We start from the raw sequence: 15,936 nt of genomic DNA on the forward strand, positions 1-15,936 counted from the left end.
CAAGCTGCTGTACAACATTGTCTAAAATGTTATTTTTGTTAGCAAGTTATCTGTTGTCTGCAATCTGAAACCCAAAAAAATCACCAAAGACTAGAAGTGTTCATATGTCAAAAGAGATGCATATGTACAGTCTCATCAAACAATGGATACCACATGAGGGGGCATACACTGTATGACAACCTTTGTATTATTCTATATGTTAAGGCGACCACCCAAACAATCAGAACAGAAGGAAAAAAAGAGGAGCTGCAGAGTTTCTTCGCTAGCGAATTGTCCTCTACACCTGTTAGTGAATTGGCGATGTCCCAGCGGATGATATTTCAGGCGAATTGTCACTAGTGATGGCCACTTCACCCTTTAGGGAATCTAAGCAGCCCCTATAGCTGTTTCAATGATATTTTATTTTCTCCTGAATGTAATAATGCTTATTGTAACATCACTGTAATCTGAAGTACACATGTGCCAGCGGGTAGGGATGTCTAACAGATGTATCCTCCAAGCAGACATTATGGAGGCCCAGCCATTGCCCCTTCACAGTTCTACCCAACCATACAGAAATTAAAGAAAGGAGGAAAAAGAAAGAACGGAAAGAAAACAGTGTTGGTTACCACGGATGACTTGTGGTCATGTAATATGGAGAATGGGCAATTCTTTCTGGGGAGCAAATGTTTCCTGTTGACCACTCTCCCCTCCTTCATGTGGAAATTGTGACATTCTATAAAGTCTTCCCCTTTGACTTTTTAAGACCTTGAGAGGGCCTCTCACAACTGATTTGCTCTTTCCATTCACAAGGAACAATTGAAAGGGGTTGAAGGTTTGGCATGCAGTATGATTAATGGACAACACTGATTTAATTTTCTTCAGGGGAGTTTTGTTAAAAGACTTTTACAATTATGTCTTGCTTTGCTTTTCATTTTCCCAATTACCTTTCCTATGAAATGCAGTATTTGTGTTTTTTCATACTGTAAACACACATGGTACAACAACAACACAATATATATAATATACTGTATATATTATATTTCAATACATATATTTCAGACAAAAATTATCACATATCTTTCCCAACCTTTAACATCCTCTTCTGAAATAGAGTTCATTCTATGCACTGCGTGTACAACTAAAACTTTATACACAATTACATTCCAATTGCATCTAATGCGATATCTCAAAACAGAAACTACAGTTGGTAGACAGCCCCCTTTAGCTTACACAGGGAACTGTCAGTCAAGAAAGTGAGTGTCAGTCTGCCTATGTTGCCCACAGCATTCCTCAGCAAGCATCTCAGGAGACAATTGTTCTCTCATCTGGCTGCAGAAACTCCATGCAGAAATCTCACATTTGACCTTAGCTCAATTTACTGGAAGCTGAAAGTGGTGAAGATTTTTTTAAATTCATTTTTATATTTTTTTGCCATTCAAACATAGCATTTTGTTAATACTAAGCCTATTTCCCATTTTTTTCCCATTTGAGCAACAGATAGTTTATATCATATTAAGTGGCATATTAAAGATTATCAAACTGTTATTATTATTTAAGTAAATATTGCCCTTTTACATCTCTTGCCTTGAACCACCATTTTGTGATGTTCTGTGTGCTGCCTCAGAGATCACTTGACCAGAAATACTACACTGTAACAGGAAGAATTGTGGAAGCAAAAGAAAGAAGTCTTGTCTGTTAATTGGCTCATGTGACCTAACAAGTATAGTTTGTTTGGTATGTTTGTATGCACCATGAATCCTAGGATAATGGACGGCCCTTATTTTTTAAAATGCCCGTTTTCTATTTATGATGACCCAATGGCACATACTACTAAAAATTTATATTATTATGAAAATGGTTTATTTACATCAAGCAGGGTTTTACACATGAGCGGTTTTATGCAATATATTGTCATAAAGACCTACATTCTTTGGGGGGTATAGTTTTAATTTAACAAAGTCACAGGTGGAAGAAGTGGGCAGATATTGCTGCAATGAAATAGCACAGATAATTTTACATAACAAGTGCTACTAATTTACCATTTTGGCTAAACAGTTATAAATATAACAATATTGAATTTCCTGGCATTTGTTTAGAGCCTTGCTGTGCTGCTCAGCAGGCTGCAGGTCATTTTCCCTGGGCTCCTCACTTCCTGCTGTGCCCTACATTTTATAATAGAACAAGAGAAAATTCCTTACTATAAAAAAAAAAAAAACACATGTTAAAACAAAATATTATTATTTATGAAAGTAAGCAGTTGTGTAAAAGTGTTTGATTATTATGTTTAATATTATTACTATTAATCACAAACATTACAGTTTACTATGGTTTTGTTATATCTACTCCGGTTTTATGTATATGGGGCATATGGCCATGTTTTCAAGCTCATATGCCTGGGGCCAGGAAGGTATGGAAGCCATGAATAAGCTATCATAGAAAGTATGGCTGATCTGTTTCTTTTTTTTTTCACAAAAGATCAGGTTAAACTTGTCAGACTAGCCTTTCTAATCTGTGTATGAATGACAAAAACCATCATCTCTTGACAAGCTTCAGCTATTGGTAGATGGTGGGAATTTTAATTAATTTAAAGCTGAAATGCCATGGGATAATCAGCCCCCATAACAAAGCTTTGCAGTTGCAGTCAAATATAAAGGCACCCACAAGGTCTATCACATTATATGGCACCTCAGAGCACTGTATTCGCAAGGGTTATTCAACACTTAGGTAACACAATGCTGCCATGACATGACGAAGCAACAAAGTAGCAAGTTGCTTCTTTCTGTTTCGTACAGGTAGTCCATTAATACCAAAGAGGTACACCATCAGTAATACAACTCCCTGCAATTGGGGATGGATCCGGTGTAATCAGTTGCTCTCCAGTTCAGGCCATAACGAACTGAAATACTAATAATACAAACAGGATTTCTGTGATATGTATATATGACTCATCTCTGATGTAGCCTCTTATATTCTCAAATATGTATTGAGGGCAGTGGTATTTCTATGGAGTATGCTATAATCTACCCATATGAACCTGGACAAAATTTTATACAAATTGATTCCATCTGGTGTGGCTATAATAATTCAGCCATGTAATTTCTATATATTTCTCCCTAGCTTCAGCATTCCTTACATCAGTAAAGCTCTCTCTACTCTATCTCTTATATCAGGGGTCCCCAACCTTTTTTACCCGTGATCAACATTCACATGTAAAATGAGTTTGGGAGCAACATAAGCACAAGATGCCAAATAAGGGCTTCATTGGTTATTTAATAGTCCCTGTGTGGACTGTTCAGCCTACAGGCTGTTTGGCAGGACCCATGGATTTTATGCAATTAAAGCTTGCCTGAAATTCAAAAATAAGTACCTGCTTTAGGCCACTGGGAGAAACATCCAAGGCGTTGGTGAGCATCATGTTGCTCACAAGCCACTGGTTGGGGATCACTGTCTTATACAGTCAGGACCTTCAATCTTCCATCAGTGTATGGAAGCAGAGCACATCTTGTCTACATTATGTTCTCCTGAGGGCCACAAATACCAATGGGCCGATTCACTAAATTTGAGTGAAGGATTCAAAGTAAAAAACTTCGAATTTCGAAGGTTTTTTTGGGCTACTTCGACCATCGAATGGGCTACCTTCGACTACGACTTCGCATCGAAGGATTCGTAGTAAAAATCGTTCGACTATTCGATAGTCGAAGCACTGTCTCTTTAAAAAAAACTTCGACCCCCTAGTTCGGCAGATAAAAGCTACCGAAGTCAATGTTAGCCTATGGGGAAGGTCCCCATAGGCTTGCCTAACTTTTTTTGATCGAAGGATAATCCTTCGATCGTTGTATTAAAATCCTTCGAATCGTTCGATTCGAAGGATTTAATCGTTCGATCAAAGGAATAATCCTTAGATCGTTCGATCGAATTTTCTGCGCTAAATCCTTCGACTTCGATATTCGAAGTCGAAGGATTTTAATTAGATATTTGACCCATAGTGAATCAGCCCCCAAGTGTACATTGGAACTGTTTTGAAGTTTACTGCCAGAGATGTGGGTGAAATATATAGAGAGCATTCAATTTGTGAAAGAGAAAGGAAGAAAGAAGTAAGTATGTAGCGTAAATTCTCTAAAGTACCAGTAGAATATCTGCTGATACTGTACTGAACCACTACGCCCCCCCCCCACCACCACCACCATTATAGAGTAAAAACTTCAGAAGAAACCTTTATTGCAGATTAACAGAGAGCATAGTTAGTATGATTATTACTAAAATATTTTGGTGATCAGGTATAAATCAGAGCAACTTTTTTAACAAGTCCACACAGATAATTATTTCATGCCTGTAGTACTGGGGTGAGATATACTGTATGTGAATAAATATGCTGAGCAAATATGTTGGTGTTAATAAACTTGGATAACCATGATCCCTTGGTGACCTACAAAAAAAAAAAAAAGTAATTTGTGTATATGGGTGGTATATTTGCTGCCTTTCTATCACCTTTCACCTACTGACCTCTACAGTCCCAGAAGAGATGATGCTTTTAGTTAAACTATGTGCTGACTTTTTATTCCTGACCTGAAAGGATACAAAGGAATCCTTCTAATGTTCCTTTAGGGCAAGGGCACAGAGGGAATTGGTGGTTCAGTGCTTAAAGAGGCAGTATATTTCTTTGTTGAATTTGAGTTCAATGAATAAGGTTTGTGCTGAACATACTTTTTGCCTATTGTTTTAATCATGAAAAAACTGTTTTTAGTTATTTCTTGAGCTAAACAGGTCAAACAGGGAGACCGAAAGGACTACATTTTTCGTCCCTGCAAAGTATATAATTAGATTACCAGTGCACAGCTCAATCCCCTGCATAATGGACTGCTGCTTACAAAACAACAACAAAGGGTAAAGTTGGGGGTGTTATTTTATAAATTGCTTCCAATCTGCTCCCAGGACCAAAATGATCTCTTGGGGTTTGGTAGCCTCACACTTGTATATGTGTACAAATATAGGAAAAGTTTTGTTGGTACCACGGCCACACAACGCTGATTTTAAGCACAACTGCACCGAGTTTTTATCGAGTGAATAAGGAGGAAATTTTGCACCTAGTCAATCTCAAAAAAGGCCAAATCCCATTGACTTTTACATGACCTTGACAGCTTTTTGATGGCAGTGTTTTGTATTAGTGTTTTTCATGGCTTTTACGTTTAATAAATAACAAATTTTGTCATGGTTTATAGCAATTAGTATAATCCACAATTTTTTGCGCTAAAGATGATGATTCGGGAAAACAAATGAAATATGAACATTAGTAAATTATCCCCTTAGTGTTCATCTCACTGGCACCCTGAGGAATGATGCACTCTTCAGTTATGGGACACCTACGTGACGCCCCACTTAAGACACTTAACACAATCAACAATATATTCTTATCTCTGTGCTCAGAAACAGAAATACATGCTGTTAGATTTCTGTATATACAGCTCTCTTTTCTCTCTCATACACGCAGTGGTCCTGTTTATATAAACATAAATTGTCTATACTCTTTATCTTCCTTAAAGAGCAAAAGGATTTCTTCAGTGGATATTTAAAGAACACAAACACACAAATGTAGTCAGTATAAAAGGTTAAATGTATACAATGAAATATTTCCTTGACAGTCAAGTTTGTTAAATAGAAGCATACAAGGAAATTATAACCAAAGTCATTTACAGTGCATCCTAAAGCACATTAGCAGTCACACAGCCTTTGTTTATATTGCTATATTGTAATTAATAGATATTACAAGTTTAGCATATATCAACAGAGAACATTCCTGATGTATAAAAATGCATTACTGAGCAATTAAAGGTCCTTCATAGGAGGTCAGCAAACATTTCAATGTGTTCAAAAAGGGAAGTTTTTTCCTAAACCGACTCAAGTGGCACTTGAAATGCAAAGAACTTTTTAATAGGCTGCTTCCAGGGTTGCATTCGCTTTCCAATACATTATCAGTTCCCCTCTTACTCTCTTTTCTTCTTTGGGCTCTTACTAAAGCAGCTGCCCTTTCCTTTCTACAAACTTTGTACCCCAAGGCCTGTATATGCAGAATACCACCTGACACAGAGTGCTTTGCATAAATTCAAGAACAACAAAAGCTTCCTTCAGTCTAATGAAAATGGCCACATAATTCATTTACTCGTAGAGAATTTAATGAAACCCCGACAACCGATCTTCAAAGTGCTGGCCATAAAGAAAGCCTATTAAAACAGTGACACATTCAAATTCAAATGGAGAAATGAAAAAAATACAACTTCCGGAGCCTTTAATTCTGGCTTCTGGCATGTCAAATATAGGCTTCACATAACACCTTCTACCTTCCATTAAAGGGGCTTTGTAATGCAGTATTTCATAGCAAATATAATCCATCTGCCTTGCATTACACAATTAAGTGATTCAAACAGGTTGGCTTCATTCAACCATTATCTAACGCCTTTATTCACTGAGCATGTTATCCATCCAACTAATCTGATGGTTTATACGGAACACTGGAGCGTAAAGTCGGTCACTGGATTTGCCGATTTAGAAAAGCAAACTGTAGTAGTTTTGACTACTTTGGTGGATGGAAAACACAAAATCCTAGCCATAACAAAATTGAAAATCCTAGTACAGGTATGGGACCTATTATCCAGAATGCTCGGGACCTGGGGCTTTCCGGATAACGGGTCTTTCTGTAATTTGGATCTTCCCACCTTAAATCTACTAGAAAATTATGTAAACATTAAATAAATCCAATAGGCTGGGTTTGCTTCCAATAAGGATTAATTATATCTTAGTTGGGATCAAGTACAAGGTACTGTTTTATTATTAAAGAGAAAAAGGAAATCATTTTTTAAAATTTGGAATATTTGATTATAATGGAGTCTATGGGAGACAACCTTTCCGTAATTCGGAACTTTCTGGATAATGGGTTTCTGGATAACGGATCCCATACCTGTAGCTGCTAGGATCCCAAACATGGTCATATAGTCTGCTTCTTGCCATATTATCAAAAGAAAAGAAAAAAGAAAATAAACATTTGCAAAAAAAAGATTAGTGCCCTTTAGATTGTAAACACGTGTGCATAGCCCTACAACTCTACTGTTTTACTCTGATTGTTATAAAATTATTGTTAAGTGCTGTGTAACTTGCTGGCACTTTATAAATAAATTACAGTGGTCTGTACTTTTAGGGCAAGGTGACTGCAATCATTGCGACCCCCTGCTAAAATAATAATTATTATTATTATTGATTTATCATTATTATCCTCAAGCAGGAGCAAGACAAGGGCCTTGTGCACAGGCAGAAACATATTTAGGTAAATATTACCCATACATGGTAAGATCAAGGGCATGTACAGTTCCTTAGCAGGATGTTAGTTTGCCTTCTTTCATTTCACTGTCCATGGACTTATAGGCTTAAGATGGCCAACTGCCTAATGGAAAATCTACTACTCTAGCAACATCCTATAGTATACAAATAGAGAGAAGACACAGAGCTGAAGAAACAGTGACAAATTAACTCCTACCAGACACAACCTTTTATGAAGTTCAGAAACCCACCCTGTGCTATTACAGAACCCTGCTCATGAATCACACTCACTGCGTTCCTGTGGGAATGATTAATCAGGCCCTATTCTGCGCCTATTCAGCCATTCTACATGTCATTTTCATTGACTCTACTTGGAGCAGCTACTTTAAAATTGCAAGTAGTTAAGCAAGCCTCCTTCTCTTGGTCTCATTACTGCAGTTTGTAGAATGAATCATAACCTTAAAGAGGTTTAGAAGACTACACAATTTTCACCCGCAATAGAGTATTTCCACTTATTTGGCATTTATGAAAGAGTTCCAGTTGAAAGATATTTAATTTATAGTGAAAATAACAGCCAAAGTTAGCGGGCACCAAAAGCAATCCTGAAAAGATGACTATTCCCAAGGTGGTAAAATCAAATGTGTTCAATATGAAGCCCAATTATTTGTCTTTTTCTACTACCTCTTTTGCATGCACATGCTAAGGCTCATCTTCCTTACTGCAAGGTGCTAAAATGCACATGAATTTCAATGTTTTCTCACAGTGCAGCATCTTCCCCCAGAATTCCACCAACAGCAATAGCTCAGTAGCAAGTGCAGCAACTCTAGCATAGTATACCAAATGTGATGGAATAGGTGGGGGGGGGACTGCATAATTTTTGGCATGTCACTTTTACGATACCCTGCTTAATACAGTTGCTTGTGTAGCAATACAGTCCTTTTAAAGACAAATATACAGTTGTTTAAAAAAAAAAAAGACAACACACTTACCTAACCCTTCTATGTTATAATCAAAATCTTTCACATCCAGTAGTATTGGCCCACTTTCTTGCTGTCCTTCTTCTTTATAATACAGTTTATAGCCCTGTATAGCAGCAGTATCTTCAGGGTCTTGCTGCCATCTCACTGCTATGGTTGTGCAATTCAAGGGGTCTAAACGGAGCTCTGGAGACCTTGGCGCTGTGGAGAAAAAGTTCATCTTTAGTTTTTATTAAGCTATTTTTTTTTGATAGATGAGAAATACAGTAATTACATTCAGACTATAATATTACTCAGCCATAGTTTACATTCCCCAGTTCACTTGGTAATACAGAGTTCCAGGCCTAATTTCAAAGCAATGTACAAAATGAACTGCCCAAAATGTTATTACTGTTTTATGCTGTAACTGTTTGCTAATTTATTATACATTATGACTGTTATGAAATTATTGTGAAGTGCTATTTAACTTGCTGGTTCAATTAAAAAAATAAATAATGATGAAAAAGCAAATGAAGATGAACTGTATTTTAGGGGGGAGGGTGATTGCAATTGCCCAGCAAATCATTTGGTAAATATGCCTTGTCATATCTGTCTGCCCTTTAAGGGAAGAACCTGTATACTTTAAATATAAATCTTGGGCAAGGTCTCACCTTCACTACAGTGAGATCCCTGTGTTCTGTGCACAGGTAGAAGAGTATTTAATCATATACAAAGTCAATAAGGTTTACACTTGCAAGACAGTTATAGAATGCCACATTTAACAATTAATTTATTAACAGAACAATATCCTAACAAGGTAAAGGTCTGCGGAATGGCTGCCAGTTCTGTGGAGAGACATTTTTACCTCTTATACTTGTAGACTTAGGTGTCCTGTGAGATGTCCATGCAGAGGATTCTCCCCAACCTACTTTTGTTGCTGCAGCTATACGGACTAGATACAGGCTGTCTGACTTCAAACCTTCCAAGAAATACTCGTGTGCACTTCCCGGGAGCTCTACATTCTGGATGGTGTTTTCAGTGCTCATTCGAAAAGATAGTTTGTAAAGGACAATCTTTCCTCGACGGAATTTGGTCGAAATAGGGAGCCAAGAAATAAGGACATCAGTTGGACTGCGGCTAGTTAAACTGATTTCTGGAGCTCTTAAAGGAACTGAGAATTATATATATAAATATATTAATATATTATATTGGCACGATAATCCATTCTCTTCTGAAATGTGTAAGTTTTTGCATGTTTTCATGTAATATCTTAATATTGTATATAAATATATATATATATGATTTTATGTATATGTTTGTGGGTATAGATAAGTTTTTGTTAAATAGTTAAACATGGGTAATCTTTACTTTATCGATTTGCTCCTCCATCCAGAATCTATGTATTTATTCAAGTTCTGGATCAAAATGTCAACTCAATAAAGTAAAGATTATCCATATTTAGCAAGACACTGGCATGGCATATTTTTCAATTTTGTATAGATTCTTTCTGCATGGCTCACGGCAATGTCTTGCAATAAGAGAGCTTATAGCAAGCAAATTACTTGTATGTGTGTATGTGTGTATATATATATATATATATATATATATATATATATATATATATATATATATATATATATAGAGTGGGGGAGGGTGCTGGTGCTTAGATTTGTTTTTATTTTGTTTATGTGAAACAAGCTACTCAGCAAGAACAAAAAATACATCTATTTATAACATATGAATAATGTCAACACTGTTCTATTAATATGTATTGAATAATTACTTAATATACATATATTAAAAGAGTTCCAAACCATGTGCTGTTGTACAGGTCATGAGACTCCCAAAAATTGTTTAATATAGTTAATAATGTCCTCCCTATTGTAAAACATAAGGATTAGTGACAGAGGAGTTCCATGATCTTTTATACAGGTCATGGAACCCTGAGATGACTTTTAATATCCTTATTAGGGGTATATTTTTTATTATAATGCACAAAATTCATGTAATCGTGTCATGTGGCAGAGATTACATTAAGCACCAATTATAAATTGTGGCATCCCTAAGAACTGTTTATAAGGATATAATTTACAGAATATTCATGGCTCTTGTGTATTTTGTGTGCAGTTAATCCATGAAATTTGTGGGGGTTATAATTCAGTCAAATCAGATTGATTTAGAGTGTTAATTCTAAATCAATCTAATATAGATTCATCACATAGCAAAGCTAGGATTATTATGGCCTGTAATACCACCAATATATTTTACCAGACAATATAAATCCTCCCAAAATTATAAATGAATATTTATAAAACAAAATCATAAGAACCTTTAACATAGGCATTTTCCTTACCATCTTCAAGAGTGCTCTGTGTCACATGATCGGACATCTGGCTTGCCCCTACTGGCATATATGCTACAATGTAAAAGGTATAATTGCTGCCGGGATCCAAGTCATCAATGATATAATGAGTTGTGTCATTTCCAATCACCACCTGATATTCTTCATTATTTAAACCTACCAAGAGACCATGCCAAAAAATCAGTACAAAATGCACAAAGAGCCACGTCATTCAGGCAAAAAAACATGAATTTCTTAATTTATAACATATGAAAAATAATGTTCATGATTTAGCAGAACTCCTAAAAACAAATATAAAAACTATGCTAGGAAATACATAAAATAAAACATAAGGTAGAGCAGGGAATTAAATATAGTGCAATTAATAAATATAAAATGCTGACTATAATATGGCAGTATACCATATGATAACCACATGTGACTTTTTTTTTAATTTCTGTTACAAATATAAACATCATTTAAGTATTTTCCTACCCTAAAATGTCTCTTTTTAATAATATTGTAGCTATATGCTTTTCGAGGAGGAGTTTGTTTATCCCGAATTAAAATTATTCTTTTGTTGGCCCTAAAAGCTCCTCTCATCCAGCATTTTGCTTTTCTATGCACTCTAAAGTAGTGTTTTGTTAAAGTGACTTCTCATTAAATCAGAAGGGATGCTTTTAAAGCTGCCTTCCAATAACTTGTCAAAACACGTTTAGGGTAAGTTTTGTTAAACAAATCACTAATAGTTTAACCATTAAACCATCTCAAATCCCTTTAGTTTTAACGTAGGTGATTAAACATGGAGATAAACCCATTTTCCAATTCACCCCATTCAACATAGTAAATTCTCCAAATGAATTTATGTGAAAAAAAGCACAAAAAAGCTTTATGGAGAAAAAAGATTATGTTCTTGAAATCTACTCTGACACTGGGATAAAATAAAAGCCCAAGCTTTGAAAGAAAATGTGCTTTACAAATCAGAGTCTTAATGAGCTTAGGATGACAGCAATTCATATTAAAATATGCAGAGGGGTGCACAGATGTGATTGTCTTTGTTTTTTTTTTAATTCCTATACACAGAAGCTGGTAAGCGGAATAAGATTTTTGAAAGTGGAAGAAGACTATTTCAAACTAAAATGCATGTCCACTTAATCAAACTACCAATAGCCCTCTATTACCATTACATTTATAAACACAACTAAGAGCCAATGCCGCTATTAAGCTTTCCCACATTTCTGACACACTGAAAAGCATTTTAATTAGACAAGATTACCGGTATTTCACAACAGACCAGTTGATGGCTTCTTAATTAGGAATGTTGTGGCACGATTTTTGACCTGCTAAACAAGATCCTTAAGCTTAAATTAAAGGGCCCTGTTCTTTGACTGAATGCAGTACTGGGCCTCATGCAGAGGAATGATGAAACGGCCATAAATACGAGTAAGACTAGTCTGCAAACAGAATGACTATAAACCTAGTAGCCATTTCAGATTGCTTACAGTGATTTTTTAATATATATAAAAGTTTCCCTTTTTTATATATTAAAAAGCACCTGCTTACTTTATTTGATGTCGAAGGTCACAATATTGAAATTTAGAAAGTGAAATTTAGAAAGTGATATTTAATGGCAGTCTGTTATACTAAAACAGACATGGATATGGCTACTGCTTGTTTTTTCTTCTAGGGTTAATAAATCAATGATTTATGTATGAGAGCTGTATGCTTGAAACACGTTAACTTATATCTTAGAAAAGGCATGCTAAATATTTAATTGTTGTTGTTAAGCAGGTGCCTTGTTCTCTGGAATCACATATGGCCTACTAAGAATGTGAAAACAGACTAAACATATCAATCACAAAATGAATGATAGTCGAATGGAATTTAAGACCATAATTTCATTCAGCTGAGGACACGTGCCTGCTGTATGTCAGGTTAGCTTTGGAGAACAAAATCTTATAAGCACTATGAACCCTCTTGCTGTCAGGAATCTATCATCTCTTAATATACTCACAATTCAATTCACTGAGTCTTACCTTCTGCTTTCATGTAGTGCACAGAATAAGCAATGGTTTTCTCTGAGTTATATAGAGGCCGTTCCCAAGAGAGAATGATGGCTGAACTGGACATTGTCTCCGCCCGAAGGTGACGTGGAGCACTGGGCCTGTCCTCAGACATAACGACTATCAATCGTGCACGAGAAAGAACAGAACCTTGACTATTCTCTGCCATGCACTGGTACACTGCATCATCTTCGGGGATTATCTGGTTAATTACCAATTTACTAATGGAAGAAATGAGAGGTACGATAAATCTAAACTGGTGTATTTATGAAAAAGAGACAAATAAACCAGAATTTGCTTTGATCTTGCACACACAGCAGCTGCAGCTGTCTTCTCAGAGTACTAAACAGGGGACACAATCTTGAGCCCTGTTATTTGTGTAGACTCATATCAGGTGTAATATTTTTACAGATCAGTAGCAACCCTATAAATGTACATGCCGGGGTACTAAATTAGTGTAAGTGACATTAGCCTTTCTAAATCATAAGTAAAATGATACCAATCTAAAACTGTTGAAATCTGCTTTATGACACCACACACAAGCAGTTATGGTGAAACAACATATTACATATTGAGTACACCTACACATACATGCTTCTCACTTACTGACCCCCTTTAATGCAGACCTTTGACGAATCCCTGGACCAACTGAATTGATTTGATCTACCAAGTGTGTGTGGAAAAAGTGGTCACAGATCTGGTAGTTTGATGGTTAGTTTGTGTGTTTGTATCTATTATTGATGCACCAAATTCATAATTCTTGGATTCAGCCATAAACCAAATCCTTATATTCTAACCAAACCAAATCTGAACCCTAATTTGCACATTTAAACCTAATGTAAAAATCATCTGTGAGCATAAACATTATTACATTTAGGGGCAAATTCATCAAGGGTCGAATATCGAGGGTTAATTAACCCTGGATATTCGACTGGGAATTAAAATTCTTCGACTTCGAATATCGAAGTCGAAGGATTTTTCGCAAATACTGCGATCGAAGGAATAATTGTTCGATTGAACAATTAAATCCTTCGAATCGAACGGTTCGAAGGATTTCAATCCAACGATCGAAGGATTATCCTTCGATCAAAAAAACTTAGGCAAGCCTATGGGGACCTTCCCCATAGGCTAACATTGGCTTTGGTAGCTTTTAGGTGGCGAACAAGGGGGTCGAAGTTTTTTCTTAAAGAGACAGTACTTCGACCTTCGAATGGTCGAATGGTCGAACGATTTTTAGTTCGAATCATTCGATTCGAAGTCGTAGTCGAAGGTCAAATTAGCCCATTCGATGGTTGAAGTAGCCAAAAAAAACACTTCGAAATTCAAAGTTTTTTTACTTCGAATCCTTCACTCGAAGTTAATGAATTGGCCCCTAAGTTGTCAGAGGTGTAAAGCCTTGAAAATAAAAGGAACAGTCAGCGTGAGAATAAAAACTGGGTAAATAGATAGGCTGTGCAGAATAAAAAATGTTTCTAATATAGTTAGCCAAAAATGCAATGTATAAAAGCTGGATGTCTAACATAATAGCCAGAATCCAACTTCCTGCTTTTCAGCTTTCTATCTCTGCGTCAGTCAGCGACTTGAAGGGGGGGCCACATGGGACATGACTGTTCAGTGAGTTTGCAATTGATCCTCAGCATTCAGCTCAGATTCAAAAGCAAATAGTTATAAACCATGTGTTCCCTTCCCCCTCAAGTCTCTGATTGGCTACTCCTGGTAACTAATCAGTGGAAATCAAATGAGCTGCACAAAGTACTGTTCTGGCTATTATGTTAGACATCCAGTCACTCCAGCCTATTACATTTTTGGTTAAATAACTACATTAGAAACATTTTTTTATTTTGCACAGCCTATCTATTTATTCAGTTTTTATTTTTACACTGAACAATTCCTAAGAGATCAGATTCCGTTTGGAATCTTAAAGAGATCTATGTATAATCTATGTAAAGCTGAATGTAAATCATTTCTCAGAAATCCCTTCCACCAAAATCAACACAGGAGACAAAAAGAAGCAATCTTAAAACTCCATGTTTTGTAGTATTGAGTTATTATCTCCACTGCTGTCCCTCTACATATCATTTGACTATCTATCTAAACAAGTTCTGGGATGCAGACATATAGAACATCAGTTATATCATAACCAGTCATATAACATGGTCTTCTTATTACCAAAAGTCTTCATACCTGTTGTACATTTTAAATCTGCCATTGGAATGAATTTTTTTGCCATTCTTTAGCCATGAAATTTTTGGAACTGGAATGCCTTCTGCTTGACACACAAATCTGGCTGTACCAGCACGTGGCCTTGTCAGACTCGCAGGCCATTCAGTAAAGGATGGAGGAGCTATGAGGAGGTGAAAAGAAATGGGAAAAAATGGTTAGCAAATCTAGTATTATATTATTTGGAACTTTCTGCTCCTTTAAACTTTTCACAGTGGGACTGATTTGCTAATTTAATCACAGGAGAAGCAACATGCAAAACTTCTGCAAAGATCTGGGAAGCACCTTGTGCACAATACAATGGGTGCATGTGACACAAGAGGCAGGGGTTCACCTAGAATAGCTTATTGTAAATGGCTGTACTTGGTTCATAAATGAGTCCTAGTCCTTTTGTATCTCTGAACAGCAACTTCCAAACAAGAGCAGGCCCCAGAGGCTTTAGATTAAACACCCTTGTTATTTGGATAATTATTTAATATTTAGATGAAGATATCTTTCAATTTCAAAATGTTGTAAAAGAGTTGGAAATATTTAACAGTGTACTGGTCCTGCAAAGCCTAAAAAGCATCCAACATACCTAGAACTGTGACAGTTGCCATTGCCACAGTAAAGTTGCGTGTACCCGGTGTGGTGGCACGACAAATGTAGACTCCAGAGTGCTGCAGCTTAACGTCTGATATTATGAGGTTTCCATTTCCAACTACCCGTGTATTGAACACATCAATTGGTTTATGATCTTTATAAAAATAAAAAACAAAGCTTAATGGAGTAGTAAAAATAACACAGAGAACCAACAGATCAGATCATAAGAATTGTTCTATTACAACCAGACTTGAATAGTCTTAAAAGTAAATTGAATCTTACCCATCCTGCTCCATGATACAATAGGCTTTGGGTTTCCTATAGCCAGACATTCCAGAGTGACTGACTGATGCATAGAGGTAGTTGTATTTTGAGGAGGTGCAATGATGACAGGTTTCTGGAAAGATTCATTTTCCTTGGCTGGACAAAAAGCAAGAATACATTTAAATTTTAAACAGTTATGTTTAAATTAGTCTCAAACATA

At 36.1% G+C, this 15,936-nt stretch overlaps 1 protein-coding gene across 1 annotated transcript in view; it reads right to left on the reverse strand.

Annotated features, from left to right (window-relative positions):
* Positions 1-15,936, reverse strand: part of prtg.S (protogenin S homeolog) — a 71,388-nt gene that overhangs the window by 21,852 nt on the left and 33,600 nt on the right. The window contains exons 5-11 of the mRNA XM_018255456.2: positions 15,735-15,872; positions 15,448-15,606; positions 14,835-14,994; positions 12,624-12,871; positions 10,600-10,764; positions 9,112-9,417; positions 8,280-8,468 (exon numbers count right to left, since the gene is read on the reverse strand). Coding sequence (XP_018110945.1) covers positions 8,280-8,468; positions 9,112-9,417; positions 10,600-10,764; positions 12,624-12,871; positions 14,835-14,994; positions 15,448-15,606; positions 15,735-15,872 — 1,365 coding nt within the window. The remainder of the gene's footprint in view (positions 1-8,279; positions 8,469-9,111; positions 9,418-10,599; positions 10,765-12,623; positions 12,872-14,834; positions 14,995-15,447; positions 15,607-15,734; positions 15,873-15,936) is intronic.

The sequence above is a fragment of the Xenopus laevis genome, chromosome 3S, assembly GCF_017654675.1.
Source record: "Xenopus laevis strain J_2021 chromosome 3S, Xenopus_laevis_v10.1, whole genome shotgun sequence".
In the NCBI taxonomy this organism is placed as follows: domain Eukaryota; kingdom Metazoa; phylum Chordata; class Amphibia; order Anura; family Pipidae; genus Xenopus; species Xenopus laevis.